The sequence below is a fragment of the Chelonia mydas genome, chromosome 7 (genome assembly GCF_015237465.2).
Source record: "Chelonia mydas isolate rCheMyd1 chromosome 7, rCheMyd1.pri.v2, whole genome shotgun sequence".
Lineage (NCBI taxonomy): Eukaryota > Metazoa > Chordata > Testudines > Cheloniidae > Chelonia > Chelonia mydas.
This window is the reverse complement of record NC_057853.1, coordinates 108,623,003-108,643,329: the sequence shown is the minus strand read 5'-3', so window position 1 is coordinate 108,643,329 and position 20,327 is coordinate 108,623,003. Positions and strand designations below refer to the sequence as shown.

General features: G+C 40.9%; 1 protein-coding gene across 3 annotated transcripts in view; it reads left to right on the top strand.

Moving 5' to 3' along the window:
* The window catches only part of SLC18A2 (solute carrier family 18 member A2), a 50,580-nt gene that overhangs the window by 24,238 nt on the left and 6,015 nt on the right, over positions 1 to 20,327 (top strand). For 2 of the 3 annotated variants that reach the window (XR_005226271.2, XM_037905470.2), the window contains exons 8-16: positions 340 to 429; positions 539 to 582; positions 668 to 728; positions 7,019 to 7,114; positions 16,651 to 16,729; positions 16,992 to 17,043; positions 17,529 to 17,592; positions 18,538 to 18,657; positions 19,282 to 19,415. Coding sequence is in view for 1 of the 3 variants with exons in the window: in XM_037905470.2 (XP_037761398.1) it covers positions 340 to 429; positions 539 to 582; positions 668 to 728; positions 7,019 to 7,114; positions 16,651 to 16,729; positions 16,992 to 17,043; positions 17,529 to 17,592; positions 18,538 to 18,657; positions 19,282 to 19,415 (740 nt within the window). In the remaining 2 variants the exon portion in view is untranslated. Of the gene's footprint in view, positions 1 to 339; positions 430 to 538; positions 583 to 667; positions 729 to 7,018; positions 7,115 to 16,650; positions 16,730 to 16,991; positions 17,044 to 17,528; positions 17,593 to 18,258; positions 18,658 to 19,281; positions 19,416 to 20,327 lie in introns of those variants that run through there. The other variant, XR_005226272.2, reaches the window with a different exon arrangement.

Sequence of the window (20,327 nt, the reverse complement as noted above, 5' to 3'; positions counted from 1 at the left end):
ATCCTGCTTTCCTTATTCACACAGATACTACTAGGGAAATTAGTGGACCTGACTGTGTGAGTAAAGCTAGTGGGATCTGGCCCATGCTTGACATTTTTTGTTTGAGCAATGTTTGTAGACTGCAGACAACAATCCCTGGGAAATTATCTAATCTAATCTATTCTATCTAAATATGTTCCTTATACTGAGTTACAGTGCTTTGGTTATTTTAATTAATGACCATTAAGACGGATGGGAATTTTAGCATTGAATTTCAGTGTTAAGAGAACTGGTTCTCCAATGTGCTGAAATCTTAAAAGAAAAAGGACCATGAATGTTTTCCTTGTTTTTCTTTCCTAGTGGGTCCACCTTTTGGGAGTGTGATGTATGAGTTTGTGGGAAAGACAGCACCTTTCCTTGTGCTGGCAGCATTAGCTCTGTTAGATGGAGGTCAGTAAATACTAACATTCATAATTCTGTTTAATTCATTCATTCATTTTTACTGTGTAGTATAGCCACCATCTTAAACAACAGCTACAGCATTGATTTCTTTTTGCAGCTGTTCAGTTATTTATTCTACAACCATCCAGAGCACAACCAGAAGTAAGTACCACCATAAAAAACGACTTTATATAATGGGTGATGTTTTGCCCTTCCTAACCCTGCGATTTTGTTATTTGTCTGACAGACTCAAAAAGGGACACCATTACTGACTCTCTTGAGAGATCCATATATCATTATTGCTGCAGGTACAGTTTAATTCTTATAGAGTTTAATTCTGACTGTGCTTTTTTGCTGTACCTTGAATCCCGGACTGCCTTACTCTGGCCCTGGTTACGAATAAGTTTCTACCAGTGCATCACAATTATTTGCAATGTTAATTTAAAACAAGGTTCCAGGAACAAAATAATTCATGGACGTTCAGATGGGCTTAAGATGCAAGTCTTGGATTCACGTCGGACTTTGACCTTCCTAAAGAGCAGAGATTATGGTTCACATCCATCTCTGTGTAGGACTATGTAAAGCATGCATTGTTCACCTGAGAAACTTGAAGGAAAAAATACTTATATCAGTTAGGCTTATGTCAATACACACTTCTGGTCAGCTAAACACATATGTAACTCTTTTTCAAAGCCTATTATTTACTACGATAAATGCTTTGCAATAAGGAAAACTCTAATGGAATTGCAACAGACTTGTAGATTGGAAACACTCCAACCTGTTAACAGGTGTTGGTTTTGCTGGGAAGGGGTTAAGTGAGTTCTGCTGACTCACTGAGGGTATGTCTACATTGCAACCAGGGATATGAATGGCAGCTTGTGTAGACATACCTGCATTAGCTGTACTCTAGCTAGCTCATGAAAAAATAGAAGTGAGGATGCCACATGTGGGCTTCTGTACTAGCTCCATAAGCAAGTACATACCCAAGGGGGTCAGGGTACGTTTACATGAGATGCTATTCACAATCTCATACACAATGTAGGTGAATCTTGAGTCAAGAGACAATTGTGCCACCTTGATATATGTGAAGTGTGGCTGTCTGGGGAGAAAGAAGATCCAGCATGTTGCTGAGCAGTTGTGAGGGAAGATTTATCAGAGCATCCAAGCCTGGGGAAAAGGATTAAGATGAACTTTGTTTTCATTAGAAACGGTGTGAGTTTGGATTGTACCTAGAGAATGAACTATGTTTATAGGATTTTGGGAGAGGCGCCTGCTCGCAGATAGCTCAGGGTCTAATGGTAAGTGTCATTTGCTATTACAGACATTATTGATTTGATTAACTTTCCCACAGGAAGCTATATAGCTGGCTGATATAGCTATATAGGCCACACCTTAGGCTCAAATAAGTTTGAATTTTCCATTCTCTCTCTCAGGGTGCTATCCTAGGCGGAATTGGGTGGGGATGCCACTGTTCATTGTGAGCCTACTGGGAACTGTCAGGCTTGCAATGTACAGGAAGCTTATGGAGTATAACCGACTTGTAATCAGAATTACAGAATTAGCTACCAAGGCAAACCTTTCACTGCAGCTCCAGTGGGAAGCCTTGCTAACCACAAGTAAAAGTCATGAGCATTTTAGGAGTTATAAATGTACTGACACTTTTAAAATGTTTTCTGCATTCTCATTTTGGAGGTATTAGTTTCACAGTTATAAGTTCAGACTCCAGGGCCTCTGCATGTAGGTCAAATTCTTGATTCGTAATTGTCTACTTTATAGTCAAAGGTATATGCATTTCTCTAACTAGTTTGGCTTATCTGTAGCAAGAGGCTCTATGAAAAGATCTCTTGATATTTCTAAGAGGTGCTTCTTGTGCCTTGGTTTACATCCAACAGAGCTTAAGCTCAAACATGGAAAGCTTCTCCTTGCTCCCGTTGCTGTAACTTATTCCTTTATATATCATATATTCATTTATCACTCCTTGTTGCTGGTGGGTTCAGCGCTTCTATTCTAATAAATGTCACAGCAAATAGGATGCCAATGCAGTCACTGGAGCACTGGTACAATATGGTCCTTATGGCCAGCTCTGATAAGCAACTGGGCTGTAGCAATTGAATGATTGTCAAGTCCCATGTAGAATGCATGCAAACAGTCCAGTCTGGAGATCATAAAGGCACGGATAACTGTGGTAGGGCCCACAGAGAGAAATGGTCACAATTTTATGCCAAATAAAAATGATAAAAGGCACTTCTGGGTCCCTAATTGCTTCTGAAGCTCCAGGTGGCTTAGGTAGCCAGAAGTACCTCCGGAGTACACACCCCATTAATGTGAGTTGGGTAGATCCTCTCAATCATGAGGGCAGACGCTATCTAGATGCTTTCTTCAGCTAACATTTCCATCTTGTCTGGATTAAGCCTCAGTGAGCTCATTCTATTTTGAATCCCTATTTTGGTCAGCAGCCAGGAAAGCATGAACAGTCTATACCATTGGGGTTTAAAGAAAGATCTAGAATTCTGTGTCATCCCAATACTGGTGACATCGCACCTCAAACTGCCTCAATATTTCCTGCAGTAGCTTTCACACATGGACAGTATATAGCACATTCAGGGATGACAAATTAGAGTCATATCATGAGAAAGCCCTGAAGAAGAGGGGTGTGTGTGTGTGTGTGTGTGTGAAAAAGCAAATAGATACCACCTTCTGGTATCTGTGTCAGAAGCAAAAGACTGGAACCAGACAACTATCAGATGGTCTGCAGTCAAGCAAAAAAAACTTCCTGGTCAATTATATCAATGGCTACTGACAGATGATAAAGAAACATCCATGGATGTCATTGCTTGGAAGAGATCAGCCAACACGGGAAGTGCAATCCCTGTATCATATCCAGATCTAAAACCTGATTAAAAGGGATCAAAGAAAACTGAGCACTCCAGGTGGATGAAGTTGCCTTGACAAAGTCAAGTTGCCTTAAATAACCTGGTCCAAAACCAAAATAAATGAAATACCATGATAGTAAAATTTTAACATCAAGATGTGGTTCCTTGAGCAGGGGTCTGACAATTTTCCATTTGCGGAAAGTATCTTTAGGAGGGCGTTAATGGTCTCCACCAATAATGCACCCAGTGCATCCCTACTTGATTTTGTCAGCCATGAGGAGCCAGGGTCCAAATGAATGGTAGCAGTTTGAAGTTCTCCCATCACCTACAGGAACTTTGCAAGGCCAACAGGAAATAATTCAGGAAGAATGTGGCATATGTCTTGTCCAAATATGAATCTCACCTCACCTCATGAAAGAGGTCAGTTCAGTACTGTAGAGAGATACGGATGACAAACGTTTATTATCTGCCTCCTGATAATAAGGGATCAGTAAGTTGGCATGTAAGTCTTTACTAGACCTTGCAGAATACCAGCTCAGACTCCTATTGTTGTGCTGGAATATGTCCTACCTGCGTAATAAAGATATGAAGTACCATGGTCATAAAGTAATTACAAGGTTGTTACAAGTGCTGGGTTGTGGCAAACCCTAGAGCAGCCATTCTCAAACTGTGGGTTGGGACCCTAAAAGGGGTTGCGACCCTGTTTTAATGGGGTAGCCAGGACTGACTTAGACTTGCTGGGGACTGGGGCCAAAGCCCAAGCCACACCGCCCAGGACCCAAGCCCAAGGGCTTTAGTCCTGCGTGGCGTGGCTCAGGTTACAGGCTCCTTGACTGGGGCTGAAGTACTTGGGCTTCAGCTTTGAGCCCCCTGCCCAGGGCGGTGGGGTCAGGCTTTGGGTTTGGCCCCCCCATCCAGCGTGGCAAGAGTTGGGTGGGCTAAGGCTTCGGTCCCCTCTCCTGGGGTCGTGTGGTAATTTTTGTTGTTGGAAGGGGGTCACGGTGCAATGAAGTTTGAGAACCCCTCTCCTAGAGACATTTTCTGTCATGTATTGTTAGGGAAATGGACTCAACTCCTTTATACCCATCTGTATTTTTGAATTCGATCTTTGGGTAAGTTTATGAAGACCTGAATAAGAATTTTGTTACTTGAGCTCTTCTTTGATTCTAAGGGTAGGTCTACACTACCCACCAGATCGGTGGGTAGCGATCGATATATCGGGAGTCGATTTATCGTGTCTAGTCTAGATGCTCTCCCGTCGACTCTGGAACTCCAGTTCTGCTAGAGGCGCAAGTGGAGTCAACGGGGGAGCGGCGGCAGTCGACTCACTGCCATGAAGACGCTGCGGTAAGTCGATCTAGGTACGTCAACTTCGGCTACGCTATTCTCGTAGCTGAAGTTGCGTCCCTTACATTGACTGCCCCCCAAGTGTAGACCAGGGCTAAGATAGAATAGAATTCATTCCTCCAGCTGCATTTTGTATGAGATGAAGTGGTTTTCCAGCATCAAGGTGTTCTTTCAGGCTCAGCTGACTTCTGGTTTTGGACAGGGCATCCTTTTGTATTTAATTGAAACTGCTCATAGACATTTGAAGGTTCCAAGAGCACAAAATGTAGCGGAAAGTTTACTTTAGCCGTTGTTGCTTGCCCCAGGAATGTATGGGTAGTGAGTCTACAAGTTTGTCTTAGGGGTCTTAGATGTGTAGTCTAATACACCTTGGCATTTTTGAACAAAGAATGACCGTGGTGCTCATTTTGTGCTGAACTGTGTGATGAGAGATTTCTTTCAGGAGAAATAATTTCTCTATGATGTCAGACAAATTAGACTTGAGTTTTTAAAGGTAAAAATTGACTGGTAAACTACCGTAGAGACACTTGAATGTTTCTGAATACCAGTCCAAGACTGTAAGTATCAGAAAGACTTGAGGATTACATATCTAAGGGTACTCGTTACAACCATGGCTTTAAAACTTTGTTGAAGCTCACTTTGTGGTGTATCAGCAGATAGGCATATACCTGTCTCACTATCCTGCTCTTACCCCTCACCCCCCAGATTGTGCAGGTTTTCTTGAGCAAAATGGGGTAGGCTCCTCTTGTCAGGGAATCAGAAAAAAATACCTTGTGACTTCAACCATGTAACTAGGAAAAATTTGGTGAAGATGCAGATAAGTGTGATTGGGAAATCTGGAAAGAAACTGAGTCATTCTGGCTCCTTGAATTCAACAGGTAAATTTACCACATGTTAAATTTCATAAAACATTCCACTTGGCTGTAGCTGAGGCATATTGTAACACGGTTTGGGGATGTTTGAAATACCACCACCTGCACTAGATCTCCTTTGAGCATAGACGATTTACATCTCCAAGGCTGTAAGTCCAGCCCTTATACAAAATACTAGAGGGTTCCACAGTAATGGTCAAAAGCACTGTAGCTTGAACAGTGCTATGACAGAACTTTATAATATTATGGTAGAATACTTCTGATAAGGGTTCAGAGTAACAGCCGTGTTAGTCTGTATTTGCAAAAAGAAAAGGAGTACTTGTGGCACCTTAGAGACTAACCAATTTATTTGAGCATAAGCTTTCGTGAGCTACAGCTCACTTCATCGGATGCACTTCAGAATATTTGAGACTACAGGGAGTGCCACATTTATAAGAGGCCAAGTTCTGGTCTTCTCTTACTATGGATGAAGCGTGTCACTAGTCTTTCATAGAATCACAGGACTCAAAGGAACCTTGAGAGGTCATCTAGTCCAGTCCCCTGCACTCATGGCAGGACTAAGTATTATCTACATGCACACCCATGTTGGCTTTGCAGAGAGGGTTGGAGAGGAGAGATCCTTGCATCTGATTGGGATACATTGAGCCTCTCGAGGTGTGGATAACCCATAATAATGAGCACTCCTGCTTCCTATAGAAGCCCTCAATAGATCTTGGACCTTTTCCTTCACTGTGCTGCATCTGCAAAGTTAATTGCAGCCCCTGCTGAGCTGCTGCAGTGGGAGAGTGGGGCCAAGATGGGCCCAAGTTTTACAAAGTAATAATAAATGAAAAACATATCTCTTTTCTGGAAGTGAGTAGGATGCTGTTGAAGAAAGGGGAGATTAACTTTCTATCCTCCCCAATATCCTGGCGGGAGTAGAGGGCATCCCCCATGATCACAGCTACTTTTTGCTTTAAGGGATACACAGCTCCTTTAAGGTTCTCTGTGGCTGACAGAATTATGGGGACATCACACCACCTACTGAGCCCGGAAGGGACACAGTGCCTCCTCTTAATCATCCTCAAGTACCTAGGGAATGGAGTCAGAGGCCATGCCTTGTACACAATAGGGCTAGGATTTAGCCCCAAGAGAACAGATGTAAAGACCAAAAGATTATAGTTATAACTTATCATTTGTACAACAGTCAGACCTAGTGCACTTTCTAAATGTCACCAACCTCACTGAAATCTTTGTCTCCCCCCACCCCATTATGAAAATAGCTTAACCTTTATTGTACAATTCCCTCGGAGAACTGAAATAAATAAGAAGTTGGAGACTTACGTGATCCCCCTCTCCACCATTTAAAGTTAATCAATATTTGGTGTATGACAAACAGGGCTACAATTGTTTCTATAATTGCACATTGTTTCTATAAACACTGCCCTTCTCTGTTCAGCTTTTGGTGTTAACATCCAAGTGATATAATCCCTGCATTTCCCTCCCCCAACCCCTCCTCTCTTTAAGGATCAATCTGCTTTGCAAACATGGCTATTGCTATGCTGGAACCAGCATTGCCTATCTGGATGATGGAGACCATGTGTTCAAGAAAATGGCAACTTGGTAAAGTAGAGTGCAATATATTTTACTTGAGTCTTGTATATTGTAGCATGAGGCTGTTCCAAGTGTGGTTTTGTTAGCAGTGGTCTTCTTGGGTGCTTTGATGATAGATGGCAAGATGATCATTTTTTTCGTCTTTTGGTCAACATCGTACTTAATTGTGTGATTATGTACACATATTTAGAGGTTGTCTGTTTGTGAGATATACACACTACAGAATTCAGTTTTAATTTTTTTATAATTTCAATGGATAATAGATTTTTTTATTGAAGCATTTGTTATTTTTATCCATTTAAACTGCGGGAAATTATGGAGGGTCATAATTATTTAATGAAAGTAGACATTGAGAATCAAAAGTTAAAGATTATAACTGTTAGAACACAATCTGTCAACATATGTTGAAGTTTCAGCCTAGCAGTAAATTTTTCTTACTTTGCCTAGCAGTAAATTTCAGTTATCACTGACAAATATTTTTTTCATCAGTTTGTGCGTATATGGTGAAATCAATGTTTATTGACACTTACCGATAAAAAATTAATCGTTCCAAGTCTATATATCAGCATGATGGAAGAGCATGCCAGCTATCATAATTTTAGTACGAGTATTGCAATATTTGATGTTTGACTTGAAGCCCGAGCTCCTGGAGACCAATGAGTATACAAATATCTCAATTTCATTTAAAAATAAAGTTTCTGGCTCTTGTGGTTACAGAGAAAAGTATCAAAATGTGACTTGAGTGCACCATAAATGCTCAAAAACCAGAAGACAAATAAAAAGAACCCAAGATTATTTTTTATTAAAGTCTCATGATTTAAGCCAAGATGATGGTTTGGGGGCACTTGATTCATAGTTTTGAATGGTTGGGACTGGCAGTACTACATATGTATCTGCACTGTATGTAGTACACACATGTTTATAGACATCCCAGGACTAACAGTTTACAGCAGTAATGCTGAGGGAGCTCTCGGCCCTTGTTAAAATTTTGCAACCAAATTGAAGGGAGGATTGGGAGGACCTCCCTGAGTCTGAAGGATTTCATCCTCTTCTATTACTATTAAATCATCTTTGTCAAAGGGCTTCTCCATGGAGCTCCTAATACTTCCTAAGAGCAAGGGCAAAATCCTGGCCCTACTGAGGTCAATGGGAATTCTGTAATTGAGATCAGTGGGGCCAGGGTTTCACGCCAAGTTCTTTGCCTTTGGGATGAACAAGCCTGCACCAAAAAACCAAAGTATTCAATAATGAGGACTCTGCCAAGATACCAAGCACAGTGCTCCTTCGTTCTCCTCTATATTTAGGACACATTATGAGCATTCATGGCAATATCTTGTTTTATTTTTAATACCTTTGCATTTTCTTTATCCCATCCCATCCCCTGGTGTTATTTATCATGTTTATTACACTAGTGCCTACATAGAAACTGAGAATGGGGTGGGCCCCATTATAATTAGTACTGTACAGAGATAGATTAAGAGACAGTCTTGCCTCAAAGTCTAAGTAGACAAGACAGACAAATGGATAGAGCATACAAGCAGAGCGAACAATATGATGGCAGCAAACGTATTCATTACACAATAGTTTTTTCTTTTCTTTTAAGTTATTTTATTTAAATCATTTCAGTGGAGTTATTTTAGGAGGGGATTAGCTATATGGATTGATTTACCTGTTCATTTATCTGGGCTAGTTTGCTTTCTGGAGAGCATGTTGTGTCTGACGGAGTTGTTTGCATGTCTGAGAAGGGTGAAATGATGAATCAGATTCCCTTTTCACATCACTGAAAGTCAGGAGTTATTTCATGATCTATTCAGGGAGAGGGAGGGGAAGAGAATGTGTGCAGGGGATATTGTAGAAAGATGTGCAAGCATGTGCATTTAGCTGGAGGTGGAAACTGGCTAGTACAATCTGATTATTTTGTGATGCTCCAGAGTGGGGTAAAGCAGTCAGAGTTTACAGCTTAATCTGGCCTATAAAGTAAACATTTTAAGAGGCTGAAAGTATGTATCTTCACATTATCTGAGTTATCACATGGTAACATTCTTTGTGTTTCCTCTTTAGTGTTAATATGTGACATTTTAATTAAACAGGTAATTTTCTAGTCAAACTTTGTTAAACTGTAGTTAACATTGAGCATGTTGCAGTAGCTGAAGGATAACGTTAAAGGGATGTTATAATTATCCCAAATACTATTATCTACAAACAATATTATGCACTCATAATTGTATTATTTTAGATCATCACCACAGATGACATGCAAACTATAGTTCTAAAAAAAGCACCCTCAGGAAGCCAGAAATCGAATTAGGCATCAATAATTAAAAGATTGCCAAACCATCAACCATCACAAAAAGTGCTATATTGTAATGTGAGCACATTAATATATAAGATTGGGGATTTTAAAGCCTCCCTTACAGAAAAAAACAGAATCCATCTAGTGGAAAGTTGCTTGTTTATCTGCCTCCCTCAACCAGAACATATTATTGATGTCAAAGAAATGAGGTTTGAGAACTTCCTATTTGAATAAAGATTGTTTGGAAGAGAATATCCATTCTAATTAATACTAGTTTTATCCCCTAATGATAAAAGCAGTTGATTCCATCCTGCTTTGTCTGATTTGATGGCATTAGCAGTTGAAAGTGTTTACAATCTATCTTGAACTGGAAGCTTTGAAAATGATGATTTTTATACGATTTAGAGTCTAGTTGTTTGAAGTACAATCTTGCAGTTCCTTCAGAAATCCTGATTTTGATCAGTTGGTTTTATACTCCATAAAACGTAGAAAAGGGAAAACTGGTGATTCAGTATTTCACAGCTTACCCATTGCCTTACATAGCTAACTGCAAGTCTTGGCTAAGTTCAGTAAAATTTTTGTAGTTTTCCAGTTCTCCTATAGTAAGTAGAATGATGTAGAAATTCAGCTCACAACAGGACTAGGGTAATGTTAGCCATTTATTATACGCAAAAATGGCATGTTTTTCATTGTGACCTCTGTGTGTGTGTGTATAGGGGGGTTAGTCATAAGATGCTACGGCTAAAAATTCTCTCTAAATTTTGTTTATGAACACCAAAGAGAATGATATAGGCAAGAAAAATATATGCTGGCTCCAGAGGAGAGGCTGTGGTGTACTTTAAGGGAATTATTTGAACACATACCACTCTGATTTACTTGAGTGTGAAATGATTGACTAGAATGCTAGGCATGGTCTGCATTGAATTGTCATACACTTGTTGGTTTGGTTTCAAAAGAGGTAAACAAAACAATAAATTCACAGCAACAGTTCTGCAATCCTCTACTATGTGGAAGTTAGAAATAAGGTCAGGAAATAAAAAAGGATTCACCCTAGGGGAGGAGCAACAACGAAAAAAAATGCAATGAGTATATCTGGGGAAAGCTAATCCAAAAAGCAGATATTCAGATAAGAGAAAGAAACCCGAGGAGCAATAATATCAAGAGAAACCTAGACGTGATAGCAGAGAGCAATGAAATATGAATTTGAAGGTCATATGTAAAGGCCAGATGATTTTTAGATACTTACAGTGACATCAAATAATAGGGCAGTATGTGACCATGGTGAAATTGCATTTGGAATAAGACCATCAGTTTTTAGTTCATTATTAGGAACATATAAAGAAATGGGAGAGAGCTTAGAGAATAATCAGGAGTGACAGAATTGCTTCAATTCTTCTATCCTTTCCTAAGTGGCCTTTGACAGTTACCAGGACCCTCATCTCACCTATCTACAGATATTTGAAGAATGTAAAAATACCAGAACAAAGGATAGAAAGGAATTACTAAGCCTTGTAGAAGGGGGCATAACTAGAAGTAATGAAATAGAATTATTAGAAACTTCAGGCTGAATATTAGAAAAAGCTTCTTCATAGTGAAGTTTATTAGGCTGTGGTATTACCTTTCCAGGGACATGTTGGAAGCTCCCTTGCTTGGGATAGCTGTGAATGCGTAAGATACTAATAAGTTGTTATTGTCCCTTGTACATGGAAGATTGTCCCTGAACAGATCCATAAGTACAATAGACTCTCCTTCCTTACATCCTTCCTTAAGGTCCCCTTCTGCTGTGACATCTACAAGGAGTCAGACAATTAATGTTAGGTATGTTGTGACAGTCAATGAGAGTTCAGTGTTGGGGCACTTGGCATTAAATGAGGTTAGTTTATATTTTAAAAATTAATGATTTGGAACCAAGAAATTGTGTGCAGATTTTCCTAAGTAATAGCATGAATATATTAGTTAGCCTTGTCCTCTCTATTTCCCTTTTCTTGTTTAAAATGTAACTAGTATGTCTTAAATTAGGCTCAAGTTCTGGAATTGGCTCCATATGGGTGGTGAATCCTGGGCCCAAGAGGAGTGCAGGGAAAGTTCAGACCCTTAAATTGTAAATTCTTTAGGGTGGAGGGCTGTCTTCCTATGCCAGAATTCCCCAAACTGTGAGGCATGCCCCTCTAGGGGGGTGTGGAGGAATGTTTTGGGGGGGTGATGTGGATCCAGGTCAGTCCCCATGTGGGGCGGGGAGGGAGTGGCACCCAGACCTGATCCACCCCCAGCTCTGCTCCAGCCCCACCCCCAGCCATGGCCCCGGTTCCCAGCCCTGCAGCTGGTCCCACCCAGAGTCCCCAGACTCAGATCCACACCTGGCCAAGGCTTGGCTGCCAGCCCACCACCACGGCCCAGCTGTGGCTCTGTTCCCACCCCCAATCTCAGCTCCGTCCCCACCCCCAGTCTCAGCCTCAGCCTCGTGATCAGGGCCTTTACGTGCTACTATCATGATAGGGATTAATACTGTGGATAACACTCATGTCCTGGCAGGTGGGTAAATAAATGTTACATTTTAGTCAGATATTTTCACAAACGTACTCAGGAAAAAAAATCCCACACTATTTCACCATACAAAAACCTGAGAGAAATAATAGATAGTCAATATAATCCAATTATTACCCCCCACATATAATCTCAGTATACTCCTCCTCCTCAAACCCAGGTTCTAGAGTCTCACAATGTCTAAAAGAGATAGGGTTCTGGATGAAGATGAGCTGGGTTATCACTCAGCCTGGATAAGATGAAAGTAATACTGCTCTAGATATTTCCCTATGCTGACAAGTGTTTCTCAGCCAATGGGTCACAAAATACAAATCGAGGGGTTTGTGAGGCATTGAAAATTTTGTTATAATCTAAAGCAAAGAAAAATCTCACTCTGCCACTTCCTGCACACTCTTGCCCAGCACTTATTCTCTGTCCATCTCAAAACACACACACACACACAAAAATTATGTATGGGGTTACTGTTATAATTGATACATTAATTATAAAAGTAAGTAAAAATGGAAGGGGGGTCACAAAGATATTTGACTTTGAATAAGGACCCAGCAACATGCAACAGTTGAGAAACACAAATCTAGAGGGATAGGTCAAAGATAATGGCTGTGCAGTGTATTACAAACACATACCCGACTTTGACCAACATAGTTTGCAGTCTTGGGGTCCTACTGGGTCTTTGCTGGTCCTGGAGCCCCAGACAGTACTGGTGGCCTATGATGCTCGTTATCATCTCTGAATGGCTAAGAGATTGCAGCCATTTCTATCTGATGCAGACTTTCATTCACCCTTTTTCATCCAGTCTGCACTATTGTATTGTGCACTGCTTAGAGCAATCTAAGTCTTTCTGGAACCTCCAGCTAGTTCAGAATACAGCTGACCCCCCTCCTGAATAGTGTGGACCATCATGAATACATAGCACCTGTGCTTGAATCTCTGTACTGGCTTCCTGCTTGCTTCCAAATACAGTTCAAGTATTGATTGTCCATCTGGAAGCTCCAAATAGCATAGAAAGCAGCAGTCCACCTGTTGAGGTTAGTCTATCTCTGATAGGAAATCTTCTACTGTACTCTGTAATACAATCAATCAGGTACATTTGAATACTCCATGTTTGGTGAGAAGGCTGCCTCAATTAAGAGCCCTTGTCTTTAGCACTTTTTCCCTGCAACAGACCAGTAGAGTCAGACTCTGGTCACCTTCAGACAATACTAGGCACATTCGTTTTCATTTATTATTGGATTTACTTTTTGTGCCTCCTTTTTTTTTAAAGTTATATTTGTTTATTTAAAGAGTTTAACTACCAAGGCAATAACTGCTCTAGACGTTATTAACAACTACCAAATGAAAGTAGTGTACTATACAGCTGCAATGTTCATCTTCTATATTCTCCAGCCAATGAAATATTTTCTTTCCTTATTTGTTCCAAGTCTAGAGATATGGAAAAAAAAATATATATAAAAAAAGACACAGGCAAGATATTGCAAAGGAAATCCCATTGAGCTTTCAGTGTTTCAAGCTCTGTAGGAGTGTGTCATACAGATTAATATGGAACATTTTCCCTGTTTTTTCAGCTGCCCCAGAGGGAGCCTTGGCAGAGAGCTTATGTTTTTCTGAGGCACAATTCTCTCCCTGATCTTTCTGGTATACAGGGAAACTGCTCCCCCCAGCTGGCTGGCCAATCAGAAAGGGGATGGTGCCATGGTTCCTCCTCCCCCCACCCCTTTGAACAATGTGCACGCTTCACTGCACTCCCTGGCATTGAAGAACTGCTGTAATTCCTGATCCTTGCATGGGGCCTGCAAGTTTTGTTTTTTGAGGGGCTGCATGCAAGGGGCAATGGTGAAGCAATTTTTTGCCTCCATCCACCTCATCCACTCGCCTTCCTAAGTGTCCAGGACAATCTCCCCCTAAATGTCTTCTGACTCTTTCCAGTTTATCCCCGAATTCCTGATAAAAATTTTACAAGCACATTACAGTTAAAAAATATACAGAGTTAAGATTAAACATGTCAAAGAAACTCAAAGATCTTCATGTATGAAAAGGCAGTTAGGCATCCAAACCATCTTAAACTTTATTCTCGTAGCAGTGTCTTGGAAAGAGGCCAGACATTAAGCAGCCTTACTGTTCCATAACAGACAGATCCATCCCTTCAATAATCACAAAACTAGGACACTTTACACAGTCTGATAGCAACTCTGGTGTTTATGGCTGTACGCACTTCAGAAAGAAGTGCAAATGTCCACTTAGGTGAACATCATTCTCACTCCCATTCACAAAGATACCACTTGTCATGAGCTATAAGAGTGCCATTAGATACAGACCTAGTATATCTACCCACACAAGCCTCCTAAGTTTACAGCATGATGTTATAACACTCACATGAAAAACAAAGGTTAGCACAGTCACAAAACACTACCCTGTCCTGGGTACCTACCCAGAGAAGTCAGATTTTCCCCTAACTCCCCCAGCTCCCTGCCTCTGTGGTGCAGTGGAGAGAGCCGGCTCTATAAAGCTGCTATTCCCCACTTGTGGGCAGAGAAGGGTGAAGCTGAGTTGATGCAGAGGGAGAAGTAATCTGCTAATATGAGTCAGCAGCAGATTACTCCTCCCCCTTGCTCAGGAACGGAGATCAGGGAACAGGCTTCTGGGATGCTCTTCTGGGAGCAGGGCAGTTGCACACCACTCCTTGTTCAGGGTTAGAAGGAGAGCAACAGTCTAGCTCTTAAATATCAGACTCAAATACGAAAAACATTTTAAGAACATAGCTTTCTGGTTCATGTTCAGTGCTCCACGCACAGTATGGGCAAAATACAGCATATTCCTCATGTGTACTGCAGCCACAGTCTGGACTTTTTAAAACTCTTTTGAAAAAATAAAATGGGGATGGTACATTAACTTTACTGTATCCATATAGTTGCATAGCAGCAGCTTACCTTAATCCAACATCAGGATGAATGCACTACCTCAGCTTCTGACCTGAGGCCTCAGTTGTTCTGGGATTGTTGATAACTTGCTGTTTTGGCTAGAGGACTAAAGCAAGAACCGTTCCAGGACAAACTAAGAGTCCTGTAACCCTCCTCCTCTCCTCCGCACAGCATTTTCCTCATCATCTCTCCAGGCAGCTCATGTCCTCCCTACTACAGTCTTTGGGACTCTGAATTGGGGACAATCACCTGTCCTAAGGCCAACTGTCCTGTTCCACTGGTTCCCAGAGCCAGTTCCTACAGCACCTTTTTCTCTGACTCTTCTCCTGCCTTCTTCCACAAACAACCTTCCCCAGTGTCCTTCACCAGGAAAACATCGATCCTTCAAGCATGGTACTATTTCTACCAGTTTTCCTCTCCTACTGAGGGCAGGCTTCCTCTTATCTTTCCCAGCAGGCCTGGTTCTCAGTCACCTGCTCTCTGTCATGTGGTGCAGGGGAAGAGGGCTGGAATCACCAGGCCCACTTGAACCTCTTAAAATCCCAGTTTACCCTCTAACACAGCGGTTCTCAAACTGTAGGTCAGGATCCCAAAGTGGGTCGTGACCCCATTTTAATGGGGTTGCCAGGGCTGGCTCAGACTTGTTGGAGCCTGGGGCCGGGGCCAAAGCCAAAGCCTGAGCCCCACCACCTGGGACCAAAGCCAAAGACCAATGGCTTCAGCCCTGGGTGGTGGGGCCTAGGTTACAGGCCCCTTGCCTGGGCTGAAGCCCTTGGGCTTCAGCTTTGCCCCCCCCCCCGCCACCTGGGACAGTGGGGCTTGGGCTTTGGCCCTGCCATCCGGGGCAGCTGGGCTCAGGCTTTGGTCCTCCCTGCTGGGGTCATGTAATAATTTTTGTTGTCAGAAGGGGGTCGCGGTGCAATGAAGTTTGAGAAAGCCCTGGTCTAACAAATAGTGAGTGCAAATTCAAAATTCCACAGTCATAGTCTGTGGATTGCTCAAGCCTTTAGAAAAAGTCTTTGATCAAAAATAACATATCTTATAAAGTAAGTTTGAGGGGAGATAGGAGGCTAGTGTTATTGGTTGGGTGACCTTAACTGCAAATTGCCTTAGATGACTCAGATGATTTTGTTTTTAAGATTAACTTTAACTCTGAATATATTAGCTCTCTAAATGACTTTTTAAAAAACCCGTAGTGTTCTTTTAAGATTTTTTTTACCTTTAAGTTACTGAGATGTACTCTTAACTTTAATTCCTGCCTAACAAAGGGCTAGGTTTTGGCAGGAGAGAGAGGCGCCTTGACTCTGCCCCTTCAATGTGCCTCTTCCTGCCCACCTGCAGAAGGGGGTGATGTAGCAGCTCTGTAAAGATGGCAGTTCCCTGCCTGGCGGAAGCAGCAGTAAGGCACATTGGTGTAAGGAAGTTGGAGGGAGGCACCCCCTTGCACCCTTTTACCCCTTGCTGTGGCACGCAGAATTGGCCATGATTTGGCCCAAAGTTTATTATATTTATTCTGAATATAATTTTGTTGTCTCTTTCTCACACACATACAGAGATTCTTATAGCTGATACTGAAATACTCTTTTTGAAGGCGTCACAATGGTACTGCGTTTGATGGATAATCTTGTTAGATTCCATGAAAGGGCTGGAACAAACCGGATATTTAATGCTTTGGTACAGGCACCAGGATTCCATTAGATTGTTTTAATCACAGTTGCTGTGTCTGAACTTATTAGTTTTTCACTTCACTGAAATCATTGTTGATAAAATGTTTTTTTCATATTTTCCAGGCGTTGCTTTCCTTCCAGCTAGTATCTCTTATCTTATCGGAACTAATATTTTTGGGGTACTTGCACACAAAATGGGAAGGTATGCTTAATTAAAAAACCATAATCCTTCAGCATATTCATATAGCATTTCCAGTTTTTCCTCAGGCAATTACTTGATAATAGAAATCATTAGATTTTATTAGATATTATTAACCTGAAATTTCATTTAAATAAATCATGTTACGTATTTGGTTACATAACCCTGCACTACTACTTTAGAAATAGCATTGAAAAATTCCAGACCATCTCTAACAAATCTGCATTTGTTTGATGTCTAAGAGAGAACATTTCTCCTTTGATAGGTGGCTTTGTGCTCTACTTGGGATGATAATCGTGGGAATAAGCATTTTATGTGTGAGTAAAAATTGACATGTCAGCAGAATGAACTACAAATTCCACTCAGCTCAAAAATGTATATATTAACTTTGAGTATGTATTTTGCTCGTGAGATTTTATTGAAGTTTCTGCTTGTGGTGCATTTTTAAACATCAATTTGTTAATCAATCCTGAGTGCTTTCAACAAAAATTGCCTTCTAGAGAGTGCTTATCATGTTGCAGGAGGTGATCAAAGAGTTGAAGAATATGAACTATAATTTCTTACAGTTCTCTCCTAATCAACAGCTATTATAAGCTGTAATTAAATGCAATAAGTATTTTTTATGACACAATCATGCAAAACAGTTACAATGTTTTCATCTATATTTCTGTACAAACTGCTCCATGCTTCCATACTAAACAATTAAATGAATTGTTTTGAGGATTTATTTGCGAAAAAGACAAATGATCCCATTAGCAAGATGTGATGGGTTATACTTAAATCTCTGAAATTTAATTTGCAGGTACCATTTGCCAAAAACATATATGGGCTCATAGCACCAAATTTTGGGGTTGGGTTTGCCATTGGTAAGTAAAATTACTTGTATATACATATTTTGCTGTTTATTTAGAAAAATAACGTTACTACAGAATTACATAAAAGATTCTTTTTGTTGCCATTCTCAGTGGGCAAAGCCCAAGGTTACACTCTGAAACAAATTTGGCAGTAGACTAGCAGTAGTTTTAAGGCCTGAACTCAAGGGTGTTCAACCTAGACTTTCAGCAACTGGACTAGATTCTGACCTCTGTTACCTGGGAATAACTCCATTGACCTCAATGGATCTTTTAAGATGTCCCAGAATTCTAGCAATGCATTGTTAAAAAAACAAAACAAAACAAAACAAAAAACCCCAGCACTTTACTGTTGCCTGACGTTTACATAGAAACAAACACACTCGACTTACTGCTGACCCAGCGTAAATCCCCTACCATACACATGTGCCCTCTCGTCACAGTACACATGAATGTGTTTGCTTATAATGGGCCATGTAGTGAAACTTGAGTGGGATTTTTTAATGATTACAGGGTACAGAGGTTGACAGATGGTTTAGTAATTTGATATTTAGCAGGTATTCTGAAGTGTCTGCAAACACAAAGAACTGTTAGTAAGTGTAGAAATTACAGTATGTTTATAAACCACAAATATCATGCAGCTTTTTGATCTGATAACTAATGTGGCTTTTGTATTCACAGTGAAAACAGCTCACAAATCATGCATGTGAAGTACAGCATAATAATAATGACAGACTTGAAACCAGTACAATCCTTTATGCTTATAGGCATAAGCAAAGATGTATAAGCCTGGACTGAATAGTTTGTTTTCTAAATGAATATGTTATTAAAAGCTTCTTTATATTAACAATTCTTCTAGTTTCATTTACATCTTTTTAGATCATATGAGGTTGATATATTAAGAGAGAAAAATGAAAGCTGTTTCATGAAATACAATTTTCCTCCTATCATCATAATCAGGAATGGTGGATTCCTCAATGATGCCAATTATGGGCTACCTTGTAGATCTGCGTCATGTTTCAGTCTATGGCAGTGTGTATGCAATAGCTGATGTTGCCTTCTGCATGGGGTTTGCATTAGGTAAGGGCTTAATTTTCTCCTGTTTGTAACGCATCTAATAGACGTGAAAAGAGAAACTAAAAAAAGGCTTGGGGCAAATACCCAGAGCACTATAGGCTCTATAAACTGCAAAGCTCGTGTGATTCTGCTGCATTAGTTTGGTAGGGGAACAGAATGCTGGCAACCTATATGGAGATTCCACACCTCCTATATGCCACGATGGGGAAGGGCAGGCGCTAGCCAAGAAAGTTAGGTCCCCAGTGTGGGGGCATTATAGTACCCGAAGCTAAAGCACTGGTTTCTCCTTTGCCTGGCTGGGGAAGGAAAGGACTCCATTGTCTTCCCCTCAGTGTACTGTGCCATGAAACCTTGTGTCTAGCCTATTTACTTAGGTGTGGTGCAAGAACAGTGTAAAAGAGTTCTGATCCATGGCCATTGAAACCCGTATAGGATCTCCAATTACTTCAGTGGACATAGGATTGGTACCTAACAGCATTTTGTGCTTAAACATGAATTTTAAATGCATATTTACTTTTCTTAAATGGATTTTTAGACCATGAATTTTGTATTTAAAAAATATGTTTGCCCCCAGTCATTATCATAAATATTTTGCAGTATTTAGAAAGAGCTTTTTATTTCCAAAAGGTCCCTCTGCTGGTGGTGCCATTGCAAAGGCAATTGGATTTCCATGGCTCATGACAATTATAGGGATTGTGGATATTCTCTTTGCTCCTCTATGTTTTTTCCTTCGAAGTCCACCTGCCAAGGAGGAAAAAATGGTAAGCAGAAAATGTTGTTTTGCAGTAAAATGAACAATGCCTTATTTATACTTCTCTAGCACTAATTATCCAGAAAACCAAAGGACCCAGGGATTTTCTGCCATCTCTGCCCCTCCTCTTTAGAGTAGTAACTCCACTGTTTAACTGGAACTGTATTTCCTGAGCCCCTCTACAGTATTTTAGCACTCCCTCCTTTTGTTTTTGCAATAAAATGCTTTCTTTGACTCAGAGCAATAAGGGCCCAAAAGTTGTTCCTCAACAGTGTAATGGCTGGACTCAGTATAAAATGCTGCAGCGCCTCTGGTGTGGAAACCCCAAACTCAGATTTGCTCTATCTGCTTTCCTCCTAACTCCAGAAAAGTGTTTTGCTGAGGCTCATCAAGTCCTTATTTCTTTGTGTCATTTCTACTGTACTCTTCGGGTATGTCTACACTGTAGTGAAAAAGCCATGCCAGCTGACGCAGGCTCATGGGACTGTTTAATTATGGTGTTGACATTCAAGCTTGGGCTGAAGCCCAGGCTCTAGGACCACGCCAGGTGGGAGCGTCCCAGAGCTTGGGCTGCAGCTGGAGCCCAAATTTCTGCATCACAATTAAACAGCCCCTGACCTGAGCCCAAGTCAGCTGGCACAGGCCGGCTGAGTGTGTGTAATTGCAGTATAGACATACCCTTAAAGGCCCTTTACAATGTATTTTGCTCCATCTCCATCTCCTCTTTATTCCTCCTTTTTGCAGCCCCTCTTACAAGTTAATTGCTCCACTTTTCCTGGCTGTAGCTGCGGCCTTCTCTTGAGTTTCCTTTTGCTTCTTTTTTCTCACATTATCTTATGCCTTAATCTTATCATGTACATTATCTTCAGCCTTGTTTTCTTCCAAGGCAGTTGTTGCTGGTTTCCCCCCTGCCTTCTTGTGC